Here is a 26,557-nt window from a genome sequence, read left to right as displayed (position 1 = left end):
CCACCTGGATTAAAATTATTAGCAATTAAATCGTGCAAGTAAGTTGGATCATTTTCCTCACGCTAACACTTTTGTCTCTATCCTTCTAATCCACAGAGCATTCTTTGTCATGTTTATAGTATGTACCGGAGTACTATGGGGAAACGTTGGAGTGGAAAAAGAAGGGAAAACGTGCACCGTGGGGCACTTGTAAGCTTTAGGTGAGCGCCCTCTTGTGACACTTCAAAATAAAGACCGCGGTGACGAGCTGTTCGGTATTTCTACAGTACCGGCAAAGCGACACGTGGGGACAATCCAGATGCAGCATGACTGCAGGGACCGAGCAGCGGGACAATTCAATTCCGAAGCTCCTTTCTGTTCAACAGGACTAAGAAACTGTGTTAATTATAGTCTGAGCCAACAGTTCAAACAGGTAAGACTGCTCTGTCAGAGCGCCTGAAAGATCCTAATCAGGCTAATGAAACCTACAGAAGCAGCATGGTCACTATGTACTTTTCACACGTTAATTACCCGTCAGAGCTCAAAACTGTAAAACAGAAGAATCAGGTAAGACACCGTAAACGAAGTCTGTTGACCCAGTACAGGCTGGTTAAAACTAAACACTGGAACAAACGCACTGCATACCTCTTCAGTTTTTGCATGCTTGCTACCGGTTATTTCAGGAAGGCACACGGCAACCTGCCAGCTCCCCCGCCTGCCAGAGCGCAGCGCCCGCGGGGGCCGGCGGGCACTCAGATGCCCTGAGGAGCCTCTGCGCACCCGGTGAGCTTCCACCTGCTGAGGCTTCGCTGGCAATCCCCAGCAAAGGTCCGATCCTTGCCCCACATTGCCTGCTGCTGTGTTTTTTCCCCCCAAATAATGTAAATGTTAAAAAAAAAAAAAAAAAAAAAAGCAGATTAGCCGTCTCCTAGTTGCACGCCTTTCTCTCTGTAACGCCACTTCGGCGCTGCCTCCCCAGCCCCGGCGGGCGGGCTGGGCTGCGGCTGCACCCAGCGGGCCGCTGTTCCGTGCTGAGGGCAGCCACGCCGCCACCTCTGCTCACGGACACGTTGCGAAGAGCAGAAAAGGCGCTTCCCTGACAGGAACCTTAAGGGCAGGTACGTGGCCGTTCTCAACAGCCTAACGCTAAACTTGGCGGGGGGGCGGGGGGAACAACCCATGCACAGGTTCGTCACAAGCCAAGAAGCCTGCCTTCTGGCGGGCGCCTCCCCCTCACGGAGGGAGGCCGCCGGCTACCTGTCGGGAGGACCGCGCCCGGGCGCGGAAAACGGCGATGCTCAGCGGCGGCGGCAGGCACAGGCCCGCCTCCCCCAGAGGGAGCCCGGCGCCCGGCCCTGCTGCGGGGGGCGCCGCCGGGACCGGTCTCCGCCGGCGCCAGGGGAGGGGCGGGGCCCCGGCGGCGCATGCGCAACGCTGCCCCAGGCGGTCTCCGGCGGGAGCTGGCCGGGTGGCCCGCTTGGCGGTCGCGCTTGAGGAGGAGCGGCGGCTCGGCGGCGGCAACAGGAGGGGCCGGGGCCCGCGCCGCCGGGAGCCGCGCCGCCGCCCGCCCCTCGGCCATGAACGCGGAGAACTTCGGCTGCAGCGAGCGGCTGGTCACGGCGGCCTATGTGCGCCAGGGGGCGCAGGGCCGCCGCGCGCACGAGCTGCGCCTGCGGGCCCTGCTGGAGCAGGTAACCGGGCCGCTCCCGCCGCTGCCGGCCGCCGTGCCGGGGCCCCGGAGCCGGGGAGCGCGGCGCTGAGCCGCCCGCGGGCGGCGGCTGGCCCGGGGCGCGGGGGGGGAGCCGCCCCGCCTGCTTCCCTCCCGGCTGGGGCACGGGGCGTCCCCGGGCCGGCCCTGTCAGCACGCAGCCTGCCGGGCGCGGCGGGCCCCGCGCCGGTGTGCCCCTGCAGCTCCCGCCCCGCTGTAGCGGCGCTCTCGAGCCCGCCGTGGCGCTGCCCCGGCTCGGGCATGGCGGCTCGGGAGAGCTGAGCTGGCCTTGCCGCGGTGGCAGAGACCTTAGGGAGCCCCGAAGTGAAAGGCCTTGTTTGGGAGAAAAAAATTACTGCCTTAGGTTGTGCATTCGCCGAGAAAAGCTCAGCAGACAGTTAAAGAATGGTTTTTTTAAACACTAAAATATTAACGTATTGTTACACGAGGTAAAAAATGACGCTTGTGCCAAAACAATGTATTTGTCTCCAGTGTACAGAAATCATCATCGAGTTCTCAAATCTTTCAGTTCTTGAACATCCTTAGTCACGTCACCTGCTGTTTCAAACTTAACTTTCATACCACGCTTAAGACATGAATTAGTTTTACTGAATTTATTTTACTCGTATCGCGACACGTGCAGAACCTCTGCGCTGCGGTGGTAGTGCTGGGTGGATTTATGAGTACCTTTCCCCAGAGGATCTCTTCTGCAGTTTGCAAAGACGAGTGCAGGTCTCAACTCGGTAGAGAGCACAAGAACGAGCATGTTACTGTTTGCGGTTTTGAAGTTTGTAAATGCTTTCCTTAGCTGCTAGGTAATAACTAGAAAGGAAAATACGCAGATAGGAAGATGTGTTATAAGTGAAACAATATTTCCCTTCTGCTCATAATTAGTATTTTTGCTTTTGTAATACCCAGTTATCTCCCTTTCGCCCAATTTTCTGTTGGATTCCTGTAGTAGATTCTTGTCTAGAGAACATGTTGAACCATAGTCTTCTAGGGAGTAATTAACGTGTAGATGCTGCAGTGGTTTTGTGTGTACTTTAAAGAACACTTGAAAGTGAAAAATAGCTTGCCTATTTTAATATCGGGATATGCTAATGTAATTGCACTTGATATACAGAAAAATCATTATTTAACTTTTTTCTTTGATGACAGGTTCATAACATATAATACAAAACAGCATAACAAAAATACAAACTGCTGTTCACTGTGGGAAAGAAGGAGAAACATTAATCAAACAAGTTGCATAAAGTTTTGTTCATTTTTGATTTCCAAGTTTTGTGGTTACCTTTCTGTTATTAAGGGAAAATGTCCTGAAGATGGATGGGATGAAAGCACCATTGAACTGTTTCTGCATGAACTTGCTATAATGGATAGCAATAACTTTCTGGGCAACTGTGGTGTGGGTGAGAGGGAAGGAAGAGTGGCGTCAGGACTCGTTGCCCGAAGGCATTACAGGTATAAATCACTGGCAATTTGAATTATTCATATTTTTTATTAGTTCCTTTAAGTGGCATATTTTATTGTGTCTTGTTATCTGAAACCTTGATAGCATTTGAGAAAAACAGTATAATAATATTGAATTGATACAACTTTCTGTATTGAAATTTAATAATGCATTGGAAGGTCTGGAATGGAACAAGAATGTTCTGTCAGTGTTATGTCCTGTATGCTGAACTGGTAGAAGCTTAAGACATTGAGATGACTGCATGCTGGGGAGTCAGAGATCTTCCTGTTTTAAAATAATCTGTGCATTACTTGCCTTTTTTAATACCGTACAGATTTTCACGTGTATATTATTAAAACCTACTGCATACTTAGTTGTAAAGTATCAAGCATTCCTAATGAACAGCTATTTGTATTTAGTTATGTTCATTAATATCTTTATAATGTAAGTAATTGATATGCACATGAAAACCCAGTACATCTATAGTATGTTTTTATATGAAGCAGGGAGATCTATAAAGACAAGAAGAGCTTTTAGTAGCTTTAGTAGCTTGTAGACCTTCTGACTCTTGATGGGATGTTGCATGCTGTAATTCTAGAGGGTCTGTGTTAATTGATTTATGAATATACTTTTTTTTTTTTTTTTTTTTGCACAGACATCTGTGCTGAGTACCTTGCTGTGGTGTTTAATGGGAATGAAACAAAGTGAAATTTCCTGGAATGTTTCTCCTAGAAAGATTAACACAAAAGTATATTAGAGACCAGAAATTTAGTAAGCTTTACCATATGGAAGCTGAATTACTTAAGCTTAATGGCTTTCATAAACCCTACAGTACCATAAAGAATTAATGAAGAAAAGCACTAATACATTTTGTTTTCTGTACTGCTCTCTAGTCTAGGATATGTGTGGCAAGGGAGGTAGGTGGTCACACTGGGATGAGTATCCAAGGAATTATTGCTTTCAGAAAGTACTGGAGAAACCATGCCCAGCTTTTGGCCAGAGACAACCTGGGCTGGCATTTAGCTGCTGTCGGTCTGATGCAGCTCCGTCACCTGGCATCTTGCCTTCACCTATGAGTGTCAGCAATAGCAAGGAAAGGCACAGAGGCATCCTCTACTCCACTTATTTCTGCAATACCTTTTACAGGTAACTTTGGGAGTGATGGAGGTAGCAGGAGATAGTTCTCAAGCTGTCTTTCAGCTTAATAAATTCGAAGGGCCAGTCTTAGAGAGGATTGCTCCTTAGAAAGGAGTACATATTTGCAGAAAATAAGTAGTAGTAGTAGTATGAGGAAGCTATTAAGAATAATATATTATTATATATTATATATATACCCAAAGTATTTATATACGTTATATATAATATGTATAAAAATAAAATATTTTTACTGGAGCGAGGTTTATGTGCAAGCTTCAATTCATTATCAAGCTATTGTTGATTTCAGTCAATAGCTTGAAATGGGGGGAAAAAATTTTAAAACTATGTTCCAAGAAGTTCTGAATTCCATACACTCATCAGACTGCATTTTACTTTATTCTCAAGACAAAACCAGAATTAAAGCCATAAATAGGTGTGTATTGTTCCTAGCTTACTTGAGCAGCTGCTGCGTTTGAGCCATAGGTAAAATTAGCTCTGTAAACTTTACTTTATAAACGGTTTCAGTACCGTCCACTCCTGAAAGGTGCTAAGTAATATCCAACATTTATAAACATAATTTATAAACACCATGCAGAGATGGTATTGCACGATACATAATATTGAATAGCAGAATCAGGTAGATGAAATGAAGACGTAGAAAAAGATGGGCAAAGTGATAACATTAACCTAATTGTCTTTCAGGATGTTTTGTCACAGTATGTATTATGTCTTTGCCCTATGGAGATGAAGCATTTCTCAGGGAAGTATCTGTATAATACCACTGTGCCTATGGTATGCTACACTGTAGGCAGCAGGTTTTTGTTTTTCTTGGGAGTTGTGTGCCTGAGCGTGTTGACATTTGTAATGCTGATTCAGCAGACATCAAGAAGTACTGAGGTGCCTTTAAAAGGAAACTTGCCGGATGCTAAAGGTGTTGCTACTATGGGTCTTCTCAAAGTTTTTACTTGCATACTGGGAACACTGTTCATCTACTTCTAAAAAAAAAAATAAATCAATTTCATGCGAATATATCTTGTTATAATGGAACTTGTTATGGCAGATACTGACGTTGCATTGGATACAGCATTTTCCACAATTGTTTATCAAATTAAATTCTCTTCAGTCAGCAAGAATTATTGCTTTGGGATGTGAAAAAAACTTGATGTATGCTTTCAACCTTTTTTTTTTTTTAGGTTGATCCATGGAATTGGAAGGTCAGGTGATATTTCTGCAGTCCAGCCTAAAGCTGCAGGGTCTAGCCTTTTGAACAAACTTACTAATTCAGTAGTTCTGGATATTATAAAGCTGGCTGGTAGGTGTAAATGTGAAAATATCTCTTGTTTGTGGGGGCATGTCTTGGGTTCTTCATGTTAATTTCTGACTTGCTTTTTATGTGCAGGTGTCCGGACAGTGACCAATTGTTTTGTGGTTCCTATGGCAACTGGCATGAGTCTAACTTTGTGTTTTTTAACATTGCGGCACAAGAGACCAAAGGCAAAATACATTATCTGGCCACGTATAGACCAGAAATCTTGCTTTAAATCAATGATAACTGCAGGTAAGAAGGAGCTGACTGATTACACAGTGTGTTCTTCTAACAGATACAAAACTTCATCTAGCAGCCTGGTCAGTTCATATGCTTGCGGCAAGATCCTTAAAAGGCCTAATGCATAGTAGCTGTAAGTGCTTTATTTCTACACTCCTGATTTCTAACACATAACCACAAGTATGAGTTGTCTTCCTGATGCCTTGTAAAATGTAGGCGTATGTTTTGGTACAGAGGTGTATATAGTCAATAGAGAACACAATACTAAGGAAGTTACAGTTCACTTTTGGAGTTAGATGCCTAATTTGCTGTCCTGAGAATTATGTAAAACCAAGGCTCATGGTTCAAATCTCTCTTAGATTTATGCAAAAAGCATATGTGTCCTAGGAATTGTGATCAAAAGGTGACAAGCTGTGTAGTTTGCACATTCTTTTCTTTTAGAACATGGGGAGTGTTAGCTGCCCTACTTGTTTTTAATCCTGCAGTGTCACTCACCTCACTCAGGAAATTAGTTTGATGCCTTTATTAGTTCAAACCTTCATTTCTCTCAAATGGACTTCCTTGTTTACCACTCTGTAAGTAAGCAAAGGGTAGGAGTCTGTCCCTGCATTGAAGCTACAGACAGATGCATAGGATCAAGGGAAGGGCAAGTAAGGGAGACTTAATTTTCCAGCTCAGTGCACATACCTGCAGGTGGTGGCATAGATTCTGGTCCTAGTTCTCAGGACACATTTATTCTTTGCATAAAAGAATCATTAGATAAAAGTTACTAAACAGTTGGACACAGGAATCCAGTGATTCTGTCTAGGTAAGATGCAGGGGTGTTTAAAAGGTATCAGATCGGAACAAATAGAAGATGTATATAAGAAAAGTGGGAGTGTTTTGGGAATTGTATGCTCAATTTAGGACATCAAGCCAAGGAAATTAATGTTTATAATGGAGAAGGTTGTGAGGAAATATAATTGATCTGTTAATTTTTTAGTAGTTTAATTTAGTAGTTAAGACGTCTACCACAAAATTAATTAAAAGAATTATCAAATAAAAAAGAGCAGGCAGCATCAGATATCTAACAACTGTCTACTAAATGCAATCTCTGTCTTCTAGATCGCTAATCGAAAACCAGACTAGGGCTAACAATGTCAATAAATTGTTCTAGTCTTAAGTTCTTCTGTAGAGTTTGAGCCTTAAATGTCAGTGTTAAGGCGCGGTGTTGAGCCATAAAGGAATAATTCACATAGCTGTGGCCATGTTACACTGCTTTGGAAATAACTTCCCCACCCCCGGTCCTTACTTTCATTCAGTAAACTGAACATCTCTGTTTTTTCAAGAAAGTAATAATTGCTTCAGCTAGCATGATGTTGCTGCCGTGCCACACCTGTTTGGGGAAGGGAGTATATGGTTTCCAGTGTTTTATTCTGTAAACAGAACCTTTCTGATTTAGTTATTTATTTATAAGTAGAAATTTGAGCAACTAGCATGACAGGCTTCCCTCCCCGACAAAGAAAACTCTTCAAGTGCTACATTAGGTCAACCATGCTTTTGTCTAGCTGAATCTTGACAGTCTTTGAGGGTGGAGATTCCACAACCTCTCTGGATAGCAGTTCCAGTGCTGTGCTATCCTCTGAATGAAAAAAAGGGGGTTTTTGCAGTTTATTCTGAACCTCTCAAACCAAAATTTGTTACCGTTGCCTCTTACTGTATCCTGCCAAGGAGCATTTGGCTCTCTTGTCTTTGTAACTCCCTCTCAGATAGCTAGGAGCTGCTGTTAGCTAATATCCTTAGCCTGTTCAGGCTTGAGAAGTGTGGCTCTTACAGCCTGTCTTTCTAAGCTGTGTGCGCGATACCACGCCCATCTTGGTAGCCCTTTGATGGATCTTCTCTGGTTTTGCAACATCTCTCCGGAGCAGCCTATTCCATAACTGGAAACATTCCACCATTTAGAAAAAGGGGATAATTTTTCAAACGTTTGTCATACGTGTCCTTGAGAAACAACCTTATGAGGTTCACTGTAGGACAACTTAAATACAAACTTAAACTTAAAAAATAAAAGACTTGGGAAATAGCTTGATTTTGATATGACAAAGTTCACTTCCAAAACGAGGTCAAACACGGACATTTTTATATTTTAAGAAGTCACTTGGAAGTTTATAGATTAAGGCACAGGTTTTATGATGAAAGCCCATTCATAATAATCATTATTGCATTGCTACCTCTCTTGGCATTCTTTTTTAGAGAGGCTGTTTTAGTATGCTAATGTTTCACCAGACCACCTGTTGCTGTTGCATGCAAAGACTGTAAGGTAAGCTTTTGTCTGGAGTCCGGTATTTAACAAGAATTTATTGTAGTTTTTAGCTGTATGGACATTGTACAGTAAAGCAGTTCTTAATCCAAGTCTGAAATAATCTGTTAAAACAACAGAAGCAAGGTTATTTTTTTTCAGATTTATACTGGAACTAAAAACCTGCAATTAGTCAGAGATTTGATGATACACGTTCAGGTCTTGCATTTTTTGTTCAGGTTTTGAGCCTGTGGTGATAGAAAATGTGTTAGAAGGTGATGAACTACGGACAGACATAGAAGCAGTGGAGGCTAAAATCAAGGCTCTTGGTGCTGAAAATATTCTTTGTGTGCATTCAACAACATCTTGCTTTGCTCCAAGGGTACCTGATAGGTAAGTAACCTTTAAGAAATTTGTTATTTGCTACTGTAAAAAGCACCAACAAACAAAAACCCAAACAAAACCTCCGTGTTTTGAATGTCTGTTTCCTTAAAATTGCTTGACTACTGCCAGTAATTAGTAAAGATACTTTAATCCCCTTGCTTAAGGAAAATGGCAGATCGAAACAATGTTCCGCTTTCAGAAAGGTATATTTAAAAAGTGAGAACAATGCAGAAGGCGTTTCTTCTGTCATGTAAGTGAGGTTCATGATGATCTGTTGTGGTGAAATGAATATCATTTTGGCAGTGGTTTTCTTTTCATTTCATGGAAATCGTAAAACTAGACTTTCATAGAAACATAGTGCAGGAAATGTAGCTCCATAGCTAATGCTGCATTTTAATATTGCTGTTGCCTTTTCTACTCTTCTCCTCTAGCCATTTTTTCTTAGGCTGTTAATACAGTTTTAAAAAAAAAAGCTACAACTAAATTTAAAATCTTTGCTTGACTTACTCTTTCCTGTATTATACTGGTGTTTATAGGGCTAATTAAAATATACTGATATAAGGAAACTCTTGGAAGCATGTAGGGCAGATGCGCTGTACAAGTATAACATACGATTTGCCCTGCTGTAACTTATCTTGGTTTGAACATGTTGCTGCCTGATCACATGATGCTACTACTTATAATTTCCAGCTGTTAAATCACCATTAAAAGAAGCTTAAAATACATTGCATTCTTTCCTAATATTACGTATCCGTATGTGTAAAGCCCATATTTGCTGTGAAGATTTCATTCAAGCACTAGCAGAAGCTGAGGTGAGCATTACAGTTACGGATGGGAAATAGGGTATCTGTGACATTATTTCAACATGTAGCTTGGTTATGGAATACTTGAAACATTTCTTAACCTGAAAATGACATGTTTGAGTAGAGGTGCCTAAAGTACTTGGTATACAGAGTCGTTTGTCCAAAATGGGCACCTTTGTTACTCACAAAACCTGCTTGCTTCTTGATAATTATTTTCATAAGAAATAGAGCAAATTCCTTAGGTTTTACAGTTGAACAGGTATATTTTTATGGGCTTATATGTAGTACACTAAAGTATGAGATATTAGTAAGATGTCTTTTTTTACATGGTTTCAAATTTAGTGTCTCAGTTGTTCCACTTCAACTGTTTTTATCACAAAATTTAAGAGACTTATGTTTAAAGTTCCTCTGCAGCGTGTGCTTTTTTTGTTAATTGCTTTGTTATGTGGAAAATTTAGTTGAATATTTGTAAGTGTAGGAAAGAAACATTACTGACTTTGAAACATGGCAAATAAAGATACGTTTCACTCTGTTTTCCTACCTTTAAAAAAATCCCTGTATTTATGATAAGTTAACCTAGTTGCTAGAGGGAAGTTAAAACCATATAATTCTGTCAGAGTACTATGAACATTGCTTGAAGTTGACTTGCAGATTTATTGGCTAACTTAAATCACAGCTATCAAAATTGAATGGTCTATTTTATAGCTTGGGTAAATGAATCTTTTCCTTATCTGTTTCCTTTTTTTTTGACATGCGATTGTTTTGTCCTCTGCAACTAAGAGATGAATTATTAGGCAGCGGCACTGTGTTATGATATACCACAGATACAGGAGGATTTGAACGCATTTTCTATTTAAAGGATACTGTCAACTATTGAAGGCCATAACATTCATCTTCCTATAGGAAGGAAAATCCTGTACAGCATTTCTGGAGGCTGTAATTTTAAATGTCTGTTTTTAAATACCTTGCATTTGTAAGGCTTTGTTCAGTTGTGGTGGTGTTTTAAAATTTTAAGTGGCTTAGGATTGTTAAAAGGTCAGGGTAAGAGGTTTATGCCTCTGTACCTATCGCTTTCCTTTGAAGTATTATTGAACTTCATGGGAATAATTCACTAGTATAAAAATCCCCTTCCTCAGAGAGACATTAATTCTCAGACAGTCTTTACCTGCTGTTGCTGTGACTTGTCCCTGAAACTACTGTATCTAAAAAGAGAACTAAAGGAAAAAGAAGTGCCTTTTTCAGTTAGTTTATGTACTTAGCAGAACTCAGTATCTTGTTACTTTCATTTGCATTGTAAGAAATTCTTTTAATGAACTTTCACAAACAGGAGAGAAAGAATTAATAAATTGGAAAAGCATTCCTTTAATTCCTATTTGTGGCTTTTAAGAGCTCGAGTAGTAGCCAAACTTACATTAATGCTGTGTTTTTCAGATATAACTAGCAGCACTTTTAATGGTTCATTTTAAGCCCTGGAAGCAGACAAGTGCTATGCATAATTGTTTGCTTTCCTTGCATAATCACATAATCTTTTCAAACTGTAGCACACTCATCCTCTGTTGTAATATGGATTGGATTGTTCAGGACAGTATTTTTAGGAAAAATAAAGAGACTTTTGTTTTCAGTACTTGTAGAAGCTAGCTTATTGCTCCTTTAATCTCAGGAGGTGAAAAAGACAAATACATGTACATGCTCTACGTTTCCAGTTTGGTGAAATTCTCTGCCTGCACTTGAAAAGAAGCCTGTAAGAGGGGAACTGTTGAGTCTCTGTGGACGATGAGGAATGAGTGATCAAGATTAATAGATCAGAAGGCAAAAACTTTGCCCTGCATAGTGTTATGTTTCCTGAATTATTCTGTTAACGTTACGTAGTTCAGGATTCAGGATGTTGATAAATGTGAAAAATTACTGGACGTGCAACTCCTGACAAATATCTTGACTGTAGAAGATCCATATGTACATTATACTACTGGTGTTTCCTGATCATTAAATACTTGTGATTTCTTTAGGGATAATATGGTGATGATGTTTTCCTAAGGACTGAGGTTCAGAAAACTTAATCTTAAGTTTGCAGCTGAATTTTGCATTACAAAATGACACTAGGCAATGTAACAGAAATAGCATGCCAAAGAATGTTACCTCTTGGAAAATGTTTTTATATTGTCACATTTTATATGAATGTCAGTAAATTACAGTGAGAGGCTGTACAGAAGGAGATAGGTAAAAAGGCATTGAAGGTTTAGTGTTTCCTGATTATTTTTTTTTAAATACTAATACTTTCGTCACTTTATTATGTATTACCTTATTTTTTCAAATATATTTTATTTCTAAAATATATTCACAAGTTTGGGGAAAATCAAGAGTTATTAAAATATGTATTAAAATAATAAATAAAGCATGATTGGAGTGCTTCAAAAAAGGGCAGAAAGTACATGTATATTTAAAACGCTGAAAGCCCTTACCCAAAATGGTCTATGTACCCACATCAATTCTAGTTTGACTGAGAAATCAATCCAGGCTGAGCTCACTGATTTCAGGGATTTCTAAAGGCAAGTGAAGAGTAAACAGTTGAGCAAAGTTCTAACTTGTTGATCTCCACATTCAGACATTTTAGGGCTCTCCGTTCCTTTGGAGAGTCTTTTTTGTTCGTCGGTTTATCTGAAATATGCAAGTGAGATATCAGCCAAAGGGTTGAATTAGTTCTTTGAAATAAACAGAAGCACGTTAAAAATTCCTGTTACATAATGCTTTTCATTCTCAGACATCTTGAAACTTTTCAGGTTTGAAATTTTCAGGTTGAATATTAGAAGAAAGGGGAAAAAAGTGTGAATAGCTAAAGCTCTGTTAATTATTGCTAAAGTAATAAAATTTTATATCTGAAGCAGAATGATTTGGAAGCTGTTTACCGGTTTCCAGGTAAAACTTTCAGTGAAGTATGAAAAATTTCAGCCCAGGTCAGCATTTTGTAGTATATGAAAAAGGTAACAAAATTTTCTCCTTAACCTTTATAGCTTAAGGTGACAAGTACTGCCTTGAGGTACTAATCAAAAAAGTTTCTTTTCTCACTCTGACCTCCTTGTAGACATTTCAGTCTTTTAATGGTCTGATTTGTAACATGAACTACAGTTATCAATGCTTCTCTAAATAACAATTCTGTGCTCATAGGCTAGAGGAACTGGCTGTGATCTGTGCTAATTATGACATTCCCCATGTTGTCAACAATGCATATGGAGTTCAGTCCTCAAAATGCATGCATCTTATCCAGCAGGTAGGAGCTGTGTATTTCCAATAGTAACTTTTTTAACAAATATAAGTAAAACTTTGACTGTAGACAACACTAACAAATTTTATCTGATGTTTCACTGCTTTGCATCTAATCTTATGCATGTCTGGTATTTGAACAATTTTCTGAGAGAGCAGAGCAGAGGGAAATAAAACTTAAAAATAATAGTTATTTCTATGATGTGATTTTAATGTAATGAACTCACATTTATTTAGGTTTTCATTAAGTTCAGGTGTTTTTCATAACAGAAAAATGTCCCTAATAAGTTTTCTTAAAATATTTCCTAGACTTGTTGGCTAAAAGTGAAATAATGAATCCTACTTAAATAGGAATTAAGCCTTCAACAGAATGTGAGTTACAGATTTTTCAATTGAAGATACAGGATTCTACAGCAAAACTTCATGAATCTTTTCACTTAGAATATTGTTGATACAGAGAACAGCTGAGGAAACTGGGTTAAGTTCAGTGTTAGGTTCAAAAAAGTTTAATTTCTCTTGCTGTTTAGTTTGAGGAGCTTGCCTAATACCTAAGATCATCCATGAAACAGAATTCTTGCATTTTTGTTCATTGCAGTGTATGTGCACTGTTTCTTCACTATTTCCTTTTTCTCTCTGTTGCTCACATTAAAAGAATAGGGGGATTTTTTTTAACAGGATGCAGGGGATCCTGAACTATTATGAATTTAAAATATGCTGGTTGGGGTTTTTTTCCTAATTAAGAAGACATTACATTATTAACTAAGCAGAGACCAACTTGATAAATAATTAGGATGGGAATGTCATGTTGGCAATTCTAAATCTTGAGAGACTGAAGGAATTTGACAAAACTTGCAGTGATATGTGAAATAGAAAATGGCATATGCTTTATTTGTAATGTACTTAGTACACGTTTATTGTATTTAACTTGCACAAGTTTAGTGAAATTCTAACATGAAGGAGGCTGTGGAATTGCTGAGTTTTACTGCATGAAGTGTATCTAATGATAATCTTTTCAGACTATAAAGCTACAAATAGAACTGTTACTGTGTTGATTTCTGTGTTTTTTCTTGGCATGGTTGGGTTGTTTGGTGGTTTGTTGTTTGTTTGTTCTTGGGTTATGCAAATGGATACATTTGAGCTCTGATTTGTTTTACATTTATTTAAAAAAAAGTATTTCCTGTGATAGAAAATGGATTGATTGCCTGTGAGAAAGTAGTTATTAATGAATACTTAGGAATATGTACATGCTGAGCACAGTGTGAACAGACCTTGCAAGGGTATCACAGGAAAGAGCTTTTGAGACCATTTTATTTGTCATGCTTTTCCTCTGGTGGTCTCCTGTCAATTAAATCAAATTATCCTGTTGGCATTCATTTTCCCATTAAAAAGCTGACAAACTGAGAGTGCTTCGTCCTCTCTCTCATGCACTAAGCTATTAAAACATAGAAATAATAACTGTGGTTTAGTTGGGTCTGCTTTTTTCACTCTTTTGCCATAGGCATTAACTTTGTTTTTATGTCTTGGGTTTAGTTTGTAGTACCTTAACATGTACGTATTTAAATATACTTCAATATGTATGGTCTTTAATACACTTTTTTAATGCTGCATACTTCTTACTTGTGCAGTTGACAGTAGTGGATTACTCAAATTGAATATGTACTCTAGAATCTACATTTTTTCCTTTACAAATATCTGAGTGGCTAGGTATGAGGATGTTTTGTTTTCTGGGAAGTGGGGAAATCTGCTATAGGAAGTTACCTGGATCTTGATTTTGCAAGCAGCCTTGTAAGGAAGAGTACTGTCACAGCCCACTTGTTTTAATGCAAATTTATACATGTATCAAGAAAAATCTTCTTTGCTAATGAAGCATTAACCTGTAGCCCTTTACTGTGAAAATCTGTTTTTGGGTTTTACAGTTTTAACTGTATAATTCCCATTAAGTTCCAAGGGTTTTCTTTTTGGTTGTTATTGGAAATAAGCTATGCTTAGACTTGCAGGAACTAAAATCAGTATTTTAAATCATAGCAAAATAGGAATTTGTAAGGTACTATGTAAGCAGACATTGGTAATAATAGTCAACTATGCTAAGGAAAGGTAATGCTGTTTTTAAAATTTTTATCACAAATACAGCATCTGAGAGAGTTTAAGGAATTACATTTGTTTTAGTTGTACTGTTGTGTAATTATGATGTGTCATGTGTTTCCTTTTTCCTAATGTATGCTGTGGACGTTTTTGGTTTTGTTTTGTTCCTTTTTGATGAAGGGTGCTCGAGTAGGCAGAATAGATGCTTTTGTTCAGAGCTTGGACAAAAACTTCATGGTTCCAGTAGGTGGTGCTATCATTGCTGGCTTCAATGAGTCCTTCATTCAGGAGATCAGCAAAATGTATCCAGGTAACTAGTTCATGGACTGATTTCATCCATACAAAGCGACTGTAGAAAACCTGATTATCAGCTTTCGTTCACATAAAATTTATTTTTGCCAATTTAATCTGTATATCGTTTTGTTTTCAGGAAGAGCATCTGCGTCTCCTTCCTTAGATGTCCTCATTACGCTTCTGTCTCTAGGTGCCAGTGGCTACAAACAGTTACTGAAAGAGAGGAAGGTAAGCTTTTTGGCAAGCAGCACTTTCTTGAAGTGAGCTGTTAACGAAGTCTTGTTGCGAAACAGCTTTGTGTGGTAAATGCAGTTTCTGTCTAGAAAGCCACTGAACTTCTTCTGAGCTCACAGCTCTGAATCTGGGAAGGCAGTGTGTTATAATTACTTCTTGGCTCAATGGTGCTCATGAGTAAGCATGATTTCCATGTTGTTTTCCAAAGCAGAAAGCTAAGCTGTGGTCCTGTACTATCTTGTATAGTATTCATATTTATTGTTCTAAAGCGTGACTAATTTTGTCAGTATAATAAGTAGAATTTTGCCCACAAAAGCTTAATCTGAGAAATACTGTGCTATCTTGTCATGGTCACACTGCTTCCACAACTAAAGCGTGAGATGAGAGACTGAGGCGTAGCCCAGGGGTGTCTGTTCTTCTTCATCTGGCCCTATTGTGCCTTTGTGCTATGATAGTGTTTAATTAATGTGTGTGTACCACATTCTCTGGAGGATCACAGTTTCTGGTTAGGTTGTAAATACTGCACATGGCCACAAAAAGGAAAAATACTGTCATTTAAGGTATTTATCTAGATACAGAGCTAGGTTTCTTCTCTGCCTCTCACAGACTGTATGTTTTATGTTGAGTGCAATGCCATTGCACAGACATTCAAGAGGTCTAAGGTTGGAACCTGTCTATCTTGAGTTGTCCTTAATTCTGAACATATTACAGGTCTGGTTTTGCTATCTCTATGTATAAACACAGAGGATTCTTTTTGTGGAGGGTTTTAGGTGAGGAAGTGCTGTGAATTACGTACTGTTAATATTTTTAAATCCTGCATTATCCCATTATTTTATTTAGAAACTACATTCCAGTTGTTTCCTTCTGACAGCTTGTCTCTGATTACCTGGCAGGGCAATAGTGCTGGGTGCTGTGACTTGTTTCTAGCTGCTTGTAGAGACATCCAGGAGCTCTGTACTGGAATTGTGATCCCATAGGAATAGCTAGACTGTAGAAAACCAGGCCAGCTTAGTGGCCTTACAATGACTAAGAAGTGATCTGTGCAGCTAAAGTGAAAACATGGCTTCTGAAACACCGAAAGCAGTTACCACTTTTGCCACTGTTGCAATACAGTTTCTAACATTTTATTTTGGGCTGTTGTATGCATTACCACGTGTGGTTTGTATCTTCATTAAAAGCAAATTGTAATTTTCCCGCTTCACTCTCATCTCCAAAAGAATCTCAAGTGAATTTTTCATGTCAAAGCTGAGTTTTATATTAGATTTACACTGGTAGCAGATACATAATGGGCAGTAAAAATATTCTCCAAGTCATAAATAATAATTCTTTCATAAATAAAATGTCTTAATGAATAGCTGTATATTTTGAATTGTCATTCTCTTGGAAGTAGAATTCTAAAGTGAATAAAGCATTATATTTTTACAGCTTCAGGTCTTTTTATTTCAAATGTGAGTATATACTATAAACACAGTTATATATGGCATAAATATGTTTCTTTTATTGGATTTGTTGTAGAAGTAGAAACCTTTTTTTGCTTAAATCTGTTTGTTCTTGAATTGTAAAAATGTAATAGTGATAGTTTATTGCCTGTGCTCTGTGAAAGCAAAGGCAGAGCTATTAGGCTTCCAGCAGGAGCTATTTATAGCGTGACATTGAGTACTCCTTTCTATATCGGTGCAGCTGCACCTACTCACACAAAAAGTCAGCTATAAAAAAACTTCAAGTGTGGGGGGTTTTTTTTGCTTTCTCTTTTTATGTTGTCCTTATTCACGTGGGTGTTACTTCAGGTTATTTGAGCTCAAACCAGAATATTACTGAGATTAATCTCACACAACCAAGGAAAGAAATAGTCTACCGTTTTTCTTTTACCCAGATGAACTGTTTAATGTAGGAAGGGAAGAGATTATATGAGAGAGGAGCATGTGCATGGAGTGAGGTTTTCTGACAAGCTGGCAGTGGTGGAGTGTGCAGTGTCCAAGAGTATGAGATTATATGATACAATGTGAAGGGTTAAAATGGTGCAGTGGATCTGAGGACAGAAGAGCACGGGACTAACACACAGATACTGTCCAAGTGTTTGAATAATGGTGGCCATATATGAAAACTTAGTAAGGAATGTTTTCAACAGTCCTATTCTCTGTTTCCAGAGAAAGGATGGAAGATGACCACCAACAGTAATGTTTTCTCACTTGTTCTGAACTTTCAATATTCCTTTTTATGTGTTTATGCGGTGTTTAAGCCAGTAGTTTTCTGATCTCAGTAGGGGATTCTGGGTCCTTTTGTAATGCAGATGATGACAGCTGATCCATGGTCCAATTTGTTAATATCTTTGCTTTTAAAGAACTGTTAATAGTATGTAACAATATTATGATAATATCATGTATTATGTTTTTGTAGCGACTCCTTTGATTTCCTCAGTACAGGTTATATTGTGTCTCATATTCTGCATTCCCAGGACTTAAAACTTCCTGTTTTCATTTATGTATGTGAGTGTCTGAACCAAGCCACATGTAGCAAATATAGTGGTTACATTGTGTAATAGCATAAAGAGGAAACAGGCTTCAATTGTCACCTCAGAACTGATGGAGAGCAAGGACCCTACATTCAGGTCCCTGCAGATCAGGTTTAATACCCGTTAACTATTTTAAAATACGGTCCATTTAATCCATTTAACTCATTATTGTAACAGTATTTTTGAAGAGGTGATGGTTTCATTTTGTTTTCAGCAGTTACAAATTTCCTCATTAGACTTTTCTTAACAATCTAATGATCAAGATAATACCGGTTTACTTAAATGTGTTTCTGTGTTACTTGGAACGTGATGGAGCCTTTTATGTCTGTATCCATCTGTCTGTATACTTTCTAAGAGTGCTTAACTGGAGTTATTTTTATGTCCTTATGGAGTATGTATCTAAAATATTTAAAATCACACCGAGTGGGAGGAAATTGTTTCGTTTTTAAAATTCAGTAAAATACTGGGTTTATGCTTTATGGTTTATCATTGATGCAACTATTCTGATAGGAATAAATAATTTGTACAGTTCAGTGTGAGTTTGTATTGCTGTTCTGCTTATGAATGAAGAATAAGAGAAAAGCCATTTAATGCTGGATATTTAAAGTATAAAAAAATCAAATATTCTTACAAGACATTTGTTACTTTTTTTTTTTTTTGTCTAGTCAGTTTGCTACACTGTAGTTTGTCAAATGTGTGGGAATATTGCAGGATTTTCCTTGTGTGAAATATGTAGAACGATATTCAGAGTGGCTGGAGGCAAGATAGTTAACAATGTAATCATTATCTTAAATGGCGTTGTGTAATTAAACAAGTGCCAAGTTAAGAATTTCTTCCTAATATCTAATCTAAATCTACCCTTTTTCTATTTAAAGCCACTGCTGCTTGTCCTGTCACTACATGGCCTTGTAAAAAGTCTCTCTCCAGCTTTCTTGTGCCCCCTTTAAGTGCTGTAAGGTCTCCCTGGAACCTTCTCTTCGCCATATTTAGAACGCCCATCTGCTTTTTTCTCTAGAGTTACTGGCTTTTTCCTTACTTGTTTCTCTCTAGTTATTTTCATTTGGAAGAAGAACGGTGCCTAATTTAATACATACATAGAGTGGATAACTGGCTATACCAACTTGCCATCCTTTAAATAATAAGTACTGTAAGAGATGCAACAGAGAATTCCCTAGGTACAACACACAAAAAGTAATCAGTTGTGAATTTGTTCCTGTTGCAGTACAGGTTTTCTCAGTACTAATTTCACCAATTCCATAGTAGACATAATTTATGTACATTTCTGTAATTATGTACATTTCTGTAATATGTTGCTTCAGTTGTAGAAGTAAATAGCCAGCAGAGGGAGCACAAATTAATTTATGATTTCTATTAAAAAAAACCACTAATAGAACAGCTAGCACATTGGTGATGCTCATTGTGGAAAGCAAATAACAAATGAATAATGTGTTTAGATTCAGTGAGGGACCAGAAGGAGGGCAAAAGTGTCTAAACATTTGAAACATAGATGTTTTTCAATTTCTGTGACAGAACTGTAAATAAACTCTGATGAATTGAAACCGTAAAACCACTTGATTTACAAGTGCTTCTGAAAAATAAGAATGAATTTTCACAAGTTTCAAGTTCTGATAATTAACCATTGATGCCCCCCAAAATTGTAGATGGTAAGGTGGTACTTTTTTCCTCTGTGGCTGATTTCATTCTATAAATGTGAGTAAAGAAAAAGTCAGGAGCTGTATTTGTTTGATTGCTTGTGAAGTGAGACTGGGTTCACTGCAGTGGCTCAATAAAAGCAGCTGTAATACTCTTCTAACTTAGCTACCACAAAGCTCATTTGGTTTCATAAGACCTTTGGAAAGTTCTGCTCAAAAATACAATTTTGTTGATGAACTATAATTTGTATCTGTTAAAGAGTCCACAGGTCAGAACAGGATACTGGTCTATACACAGAAGAAGCAGCTCTATTTAAAGAATGAAAAAATCACTTGTCAGGTCCAGAAATTGAGGATCCTTAAACATGCAGTGACATTGAAGCAGATTCTTCATGGCCAGAAAGAGGAAAAATCTGGTGTTTAGTATTTTTTAAGAGGACTACCTTGTATCTGTATTTTTTTGCTAGTTTGTATGAGAGACCAAGCATTAAAAAGGATGGAAAAGAAGCCAAAGGATACAATAAGAAGAATGGTCTCTCGCTTTGTCCATAAGCGTTTTGAGCTGGTATGTGAAGAGGAAGGTGTTAAAGTGAGGAAAAGCATGAGCAATTATCATAGATTACTACTGGGAAAGAGAGAGGAAATAAAATATGGATGAAGTAAGAGAAGCAGCCTTTTATGTGCAGTGTGACTTGTGTCTGAGCCAAAACATTTATGAATCTCAGTTTTATGACACTTTCACAATAAAGGTGCTATCTAATTAAGTGAAGCAGAAATACAGATGTCTCCATTTTTTTAGTAGGCTTGAAGAGGAAAGGTTGGTCCCAGGAAGGGGACTGGCTGCACAACAGAGCTGAGTATTCAGGAGAGTATGTATTTTGTGAAACGGCGCATTTGAATGTGTACTCATAGTCTTCTCCTTAAGAGACTGTGTATTGCCATTCTCATACAGAAAAAGAAGTCTGTGCACTAGCAGTGATTGTGAGATGCCTGGTGACAAGATGCACTACTTTTAGTCTTGAATGGATTAATAGAGAGAAAACAAAGCGGCAATTTGCCATAACACTGACATCTGTGGTAGTAATGTTGTGTTCTCTGGAGCTCAGGGAGCTAGGGTGCAGGGAAGCTCTTGCAGGAGTGGAGTGGGGTAAGACCTGCTGTGCGGTAGGAATCTTTTCAAGATTTTATCTCCCTCAGTTTCAGGGCCGCAGAGAGAATGACTGATATCCCAAGTGAATATATTAGACCAGACAGAGTTTTGTACCAGCTTAAGGGGGAAGAACAGTCTTCAGGAAATGGAGCTATTCCTTTATAGAATGATTTCAGAGGATTGTCTGGTCTGCTTACTTGGTACTCTTGTCTGGTGGTGTAACCCCAGCTGGCAACTAAGCACCACACAGCTACTCGCTCACTCTCCCTGGGTGAGATGGGGGAGAGAATTGGAAAAGTAAGAAAACTCATGGGTTGAGATAAAGATTAATAGGTAAAGCAAAAGCCATGTGTGCAAGCAAAGCAAAATGAGGAATTCATTCACCGCTTCCCATCGGCAGGCAGGGTTTCAGTCATCTCCAGGAGAGCAGGGCTCCAGCATGTGTAACAGTTACTTGGGAAGACAAATGCCATCACTGCAAATGTCCCCCCCTTCCTTCTTCCCCTGGCTTTACATGCTGAGCATGACATTGTACGGAATATCCCTTTGGTCAGTGTGCGTTGGCTGTCCTGGCTCTGCTCTGTCCCAGCTTCTTGTGCACCTCCTCACTGGCAAAGCATGGGAAACTTGAATGTTCCTTGACTTAGAGTAAGCATTACTCAGCCACAACTGAAATGTCGGTGTGTTATCAACATTATTCTCATACTAAATCAAATACAGCACTGTACCAGCTACTAATAAGAAAATTAACTCTATCACAGCTGAAACCAGGACATCATGAAAAGAGGATCAGCTAGGCACCTGTAGGCTATAATGGACACTTAACTGTTTTGTGAAATAGCTACTATTTTCTCTGTTTGATAGCTAATAACAAAAATATGGCATCTTCTTCTCCAGGAGATGTTTTCCTATCTTTCAAGTGAGCTGAAGAAGCTGGCGGATAACCACAATGAGAGACTGTTAGACACACCACATAATCCCATTTCCTTAGGTAATTGTTGGGTTTATGTTTTAAAAATATTCTAATATACTGTGCATTCATATTACACTTTCACATACGGTTCCTACATGTTAAACATTGTTCACTACACTCCATTAAATTGTTCATAGGCTGATATGAAACCACTGAACCCAATAAGGTAACCTACTATAAAAGTAGAGTAGTGACTTGGGCCCTTAATTTTTTTTAAAGAATTGCTCCTATCCAGTATACTCGTTTATTGTAATCAAGGCAGACAGAAGACATTAGCATGTAGTAATACTTTCTAAAAAAGTAGATTTAACGGTAAGTTAGGGTATAATTATTCTACCCATCATCTTACAGTGTTGTAAAAGAGATTATGGAATTCCTACTCGAGATATTAGTTGTAACCAAAAATAATATTGCCTACCAGTGCAGAATCTGCTTTACATGCAGTCTAACCAAAGAAGTAATCTATGACAGCTAGTAAGAAAACTAAAAATTATGAAATGTAGGATTTGTATTTCTTTTTTTCTTTGTATCTGAAGACAAGTGCTCTACTAGATTTTTACTGTTGGAAAACAGCCTGTCCTCTGTGATTCTACTTTGGAGAAAAAGAAGCTTTGTAGTAGTTTTAACCTGACCTTTTGTTACTTTAGCCATGTCACTGAAGAATCTAGATGAAAATAACGATGCTGCTGTTACCCAGCTTGGATCTATGCTCTTTACAAGACAAGTATCTGGAGCAAGGTGAGCATGCTTTGAATGTGAAAAATTTGGGGGGTTATATTAACATATATTTTACGAAATCCTTTAACATTTACCAGTTGTCTCACGATTGCAGATCACAGTCTGACAATAACACGTCAGGGAGTAACATACTCTTCTTCATCACTGTTACCTACTAATAATGTCTGCCTGCCTGAGTTAGCGATGAGGTCCCCTTTGTTAGCTTTGGTAGGCTAAATAGATCATCTATGCCCATTTAATTTGGTGTCATTATTCCCCTGGGTTTCACTTAGTTTCCAGCTGTTGTCTGATCTTAAGTTGTAAGCTGTTTAGGAGAGATCTTTGTTTTGTTTGTTGCAGCACAAATACAGTTGTGCTGGATGTCAGGGGAAAAAGCTTTTAATACTGCGTGTAGCTTTTTGTCTTACGGAAGAAAATCCTACTTCCCAGAACTAACCATGTTTAAAATAATTTTAAAAATCGACAACCTGAGACAGTCGGAGCTGAATTTATTCTTAGAAACAGCGGTATGTGGAAATGCAAGCCAAATAATTGTTAATTATTTTGGTTTCAACCTTTTAGAAGAAGAGAATGATGTAAAATTTGTTTTGGCAGTGTTCCTTAATCTGAATATTACTGCTGCCATGCTAACTTCTGCCGTAGACTTAATGTCATTTTTTGGTAGCAGAGCTGAATGTTTCCACATCAGAAGGTATGCTTCATTAGCTTGGATTACTCCACTTCCTGCACAAATGAATGACAGTAAATCTATATGTACTGTAGTTAGATGCTCTTTTTAATTTGCCTGTCCTAACCTTGGCTTGTCCTGCAATTTCAGCCATCTTTGGCAGAAATGATTCAAGAGGTTCAATTTTTGAAATTAAAACTCTCCAGTTCTTTGCCTGATACAAAGGTTTCAGATTTTTCCTTTTTTTATGTAAACAAGTAATTCTTTTACAGTACATAAACTGTTTGACTTGGCATTTCAACAGATTTTAAGTGTTACGCATGTGCTGAATGTCAGTGGTAGGAATAGCGACTCCCTGCCTCAGCAGCGTACAGGCTTTTTGCATAACCTGTGGTCAGAGCGTTTGGACAGTGAAGGATCTGCTAATCCTAGTGGTATTTTGTTGGAGTGCAGTTTCTTTTATGAACTGCAGGGAATGTCTCTATAGAGGTAGTAAATTCTTAGAAATGGATTGGTGTTAACTGCTTGTATAGGCTTTAACTGCAGCTACAAGGCTATAGTTCCTTTAACAAGGATGTGGATTAGGGTCTTGATTTATCAGGGAATGTATATGTACTAAAAGTGCTGAGAAATAGGGTGTAATCGGTAGAGGTTCTTACTGTGAGGAAGAGGTAAAGCAATGGCAAAAGGTATGCGCTGCAAGGAGGGTGTGAATATGAGATTAACGTCATAGGATTGGGCAAAAAGGGTGGGAGGAAGCTGGGATCCTGAACCCTCTGAATCCCTTGAACCCAGGCATTTTGGAGTGCGGTGCCCTATGCCAAGCAGATGTCTGCCCTCAGGCTGCTGCCAATATGGTGGTCCCAGGGAGCTCGGGGTCACCAGGTTGCCTAAGGAGCAGCAAACTGGAAGTGCAAGTCAGATAGATAGGGCATGTTATGGAATAGGAAAGTTTGCTGTAGATGTCTTTTCCCCCACACTGGGGTTTCGTAAATACTAATAGTAAAGACCTTAATAATTTAACTGAGGAGGGGAAGTGACATATGCATGTATATGCGTGCTGACTTGGGCTAATCCAAGATCTGCTACTATTGTCACTCTTAGTGTGGTGCTTGGGTACTAACTTGGAGAATGCCTGTTCTAATCTGCTTACGTTAATTTTTTAGATATTACACTGTATAGTACTTCTATAAATGTGTTCATCATGGGATATCACGTAAAATGTCCGAAGCATCTTTAACTGAATCACAATTTTATTTGTTTGTTTCAGGGTTGTTCCCTGCGGGTCTGTACAAACAGTGAATAACTACACTTTTAAAGGCTTTATGTCACATGCAAATGACTATCCCTGTGCTTACCTCAATGCTGCCTCAGCAATTGGAATTAAAAAGCAAGATGTAGATGTATTCCTAAAAAGACTTGAGAAGTGTTTGAAGACTTGTAAAAAAGAAGCAAAGAAAGAAAGAAGTGTGAATGAAATAAGTAATTCTAATAAGGGCACAGAACAACTTGAAGACTAGAAGATACAGATTTAGTAACACAGGAAGATACGCTTTTGTTTGAAGTATGTCAGGTTTGCATTGGGTTAGCATGGTGAATCTGCAGCACAGAAAACTTATTCCTGATCTGAAAACAACAACAACAACAAAGTTGGGTGAAATTCAGCTTTCAAGAAAGTAGGTGATATTCTTTCCGAGACAGGGGCCAGACACAAGTTTTTTGCAGCGTATAAATGCACGTAGTATCTGCAGAAGTAAAGCCTTACATTCATAAGGACCTTGAGCTGGCCTTCAGCAAATCACGGAATGCTTATTCACATGGTTTTGATTAACAGGATTTTCTGTGGCAGTGATTGAATTCCTTCCTAAGTATAGACCATCCAGCAAGAAATGTTTCACTGCTCTCAAAATATCTCCTTTCTCATCAGCATGCTTGCTACTTTTCATTTCTTTTTGAGGATTTATGTAAGTGTTGGGATAGCCCTTACTAAATACAATGTTAAAACTGCTTGGGGAGAGTTGGAATAGTAGCGTTTTTCAGGTGTTCTCACCTCTCATGACTGCCTAAAACAAAGCAGCCCTCAGTGGCAAAGAAAAACCTAGAATACCTCATATCCCGTCAGTACTCAGCTCTTGGAGACATTTGCATAGTTCAGCAACCCAAAGGAATTTTAATGATGAAAGCAAGGCGTTGTAGAGCGGAGAGGTATAGTAGTGGGTTTGGACTTTTTTTTATTTCTTTTTTCTTCCATCTTTTCTTTGATAGTGTGATCAGGTCAGAGACCCACTGAAAAGGAGTGCCTTGTGGGATTAACGCAGCGGTTTCAAAAGCCAGTGAGAGCTAAGGGTATTTTGGCATTTTTAGTCCATTGTTGTTAAAATTTATAGACTTCCATTTCTGAAGTGTCACTTGCCATTGGTACTGTTGCCTCTGTGGCTGCATGCAGTTGCTGATTTGAATTCATTAAGCAAACAGTAGATTTAGAGCTGTTCCTGAAACAAAGGTTCCATATCACTGGAGTGACAGTGCTGTAGGCTGCAAAACTTCTACTTATTCCTAAATGCAGTTACTGCATGGTATGTAGTTTTTATGTCATTTACTATTCAAAATGAGTTTCGTGTTCAAAGACATTTTCTTTGTCTGTCTGTAATGTGGCATCCCAAGTATTACTACAATTAATGAATTCTAAATGTCAGGAAGTACTGTAGTTGCTTTGTTTGGTGGGATCTGAGACAGGTATCCTTCAAAGCCCTTTGTAAATTGTTTAATCAAAGTAGTAGTTTTTGTATTTATCTACAATAAAGTAGTGTTTTTGAAAGGATTGTCTATCCCACGTGTTCAAATGAATTGATACAAGAGGTGATGTTAATAAGCAGAAGTTAATAATATGCTAATCATCATGAAGCTACTCTCACTTAGGGAGGTCGGTCGTGTCTTAAGCTTAAATTGAACTGCTGCTTCTACATCGTTATTGCTACAGTTACATGTTAGATTGATTAAAGCTTGTGAAGGTATGGCTCCCCGGACTACCGTCAGAGTTGTTATTTGCTGTACAAACACCTCCTAGGAGAAATGTAATATAACTTGGCCACTGAGTCCTTGTGGCTATAAGGAGGTGTAAATGTCTTGTCTTTTCTTTCTCTCCCTGCTCCTTTCATTTTTTTTTTTATTTTTTTTTTTTATTATTACTGAGAGCATGCTATACCTCAGTTTATCCAGTCTGTAAAGCTCTTCCACAAGCTCTGGAGCCAAAACTCTGCAGCTCACTGCCTCAGCATTCAGTATATTGGAGCAGCCAGTGAAAACTACAAGGCCTTAGTGGTACCTTTCTTGCTGGTTTTTGGTATTGCTGTTCTGTGCCTGAATGAGTATAAATTATTGATGTAGGTGACTAGTCACAGAATGCGAACATTAGAACTATTGTTATGAGAGTGTAGAGAGGTGCCGGGTAGCAGCTGAAATAAGCGTTTGATGAATGATATCCTGAAACTGAATAAAGAAAACAGCAGTTGCCTTCTCTGGGAGGAAGAAACCTGTGCCTTTTATGGTCTCATAACAAATTGTCTGCAGCAAATAATTCACTCACTTCTACTATAGATTGAACTGCTTTCTCAGGTAGTGTTTTTCCTGTCTTCAAAATGTTTCCCGTTTGAAATAAAAGCTGAAAATTTCAACAAATCACCATAAACAAGTATCCAGGGAAAAAAAATAA

General features: G+C 38.7%; 2 protein-coding genes across 4 annotated transcripts in view; one reads left to right on the top strand and one right to left on the bottom strand.

Annotated features, from left to right (window-relative positions):
• The window catches only part of PI4K2B (phosphatidylinositol 4-kinase type 2 beta), a 25,283-nt gene extending 23,725 nt beyond the window's left edge, over positions 1-1,558 (bottom strand). For both annotated transcript variants that reach the window (XM_056349158.1, XM_056349175.1), the window contains exon 1: positions 1,237-1,558. In XM_056349158.1, the coding sequence (XP_056205133.1) occupies positions 1,237-1,558 (322 nt within the window). The remainder of the gene's footprint in view (positions 1-1,236) is intronic.
• SEPSECS (Sep (O-phosphoserine) tRNA:Sec (selenocysteine) tRNA synthase) lies at positions 960-26,557 on the top strand. Of its 2 annotated transcripts, none has more exons than XM_056349132.1 (11): positions 960-1,097; positions 2,994-3,148; positions 5,468-5,586; positions 5,674-5,832; positions 8,338-8,491; positions 12,448-12,550; positions 14,806-14,935; positions 15,056-15,147; positions 21,365-21,458; positions 22,088-22,178; positions 24,116-26,557. In XM_056349132.1, the coding sequence occupies exons 2-11, from the start codon at positions 3,060-3,062 to the stop codon at positions 24,363-24,365; spliced, it is 1,281 nt and encodes a 426-aa protein (XP_056205107.1). In that variant the 5' UTR covers positions 960-1,097; positions 2,994-3,059; the 3' UTR covers positions 24,366-26,557. The 2 variants fall into 2 exon arrangements, with proteins under 2 accessions (XP_056205107.1, XP_056205097.1); XM_056349122.1 differs by lacking the exon at positions 960-1,097 and adding an exon at positions 1,538-1,670.

This window comes from Falco biarmicus, chromosome 1 (genome assembly GCF_023638135.1).
Source record: "Falco biarmicus isolate bFalBia1 chromosome 1, bFalBia1.pri, whole genome shotgun sequence".
NCBI lineage: Eukaryota > Metazoa > Chordata > Aves > Falconiformes > Falconidae > Falco > Falco biarmicus.
The sequence above is the reverse complement of the archived record's forward strand: the minus strand, read 5'-3'. Positions and strand labels throughout refer to the sequence as shown.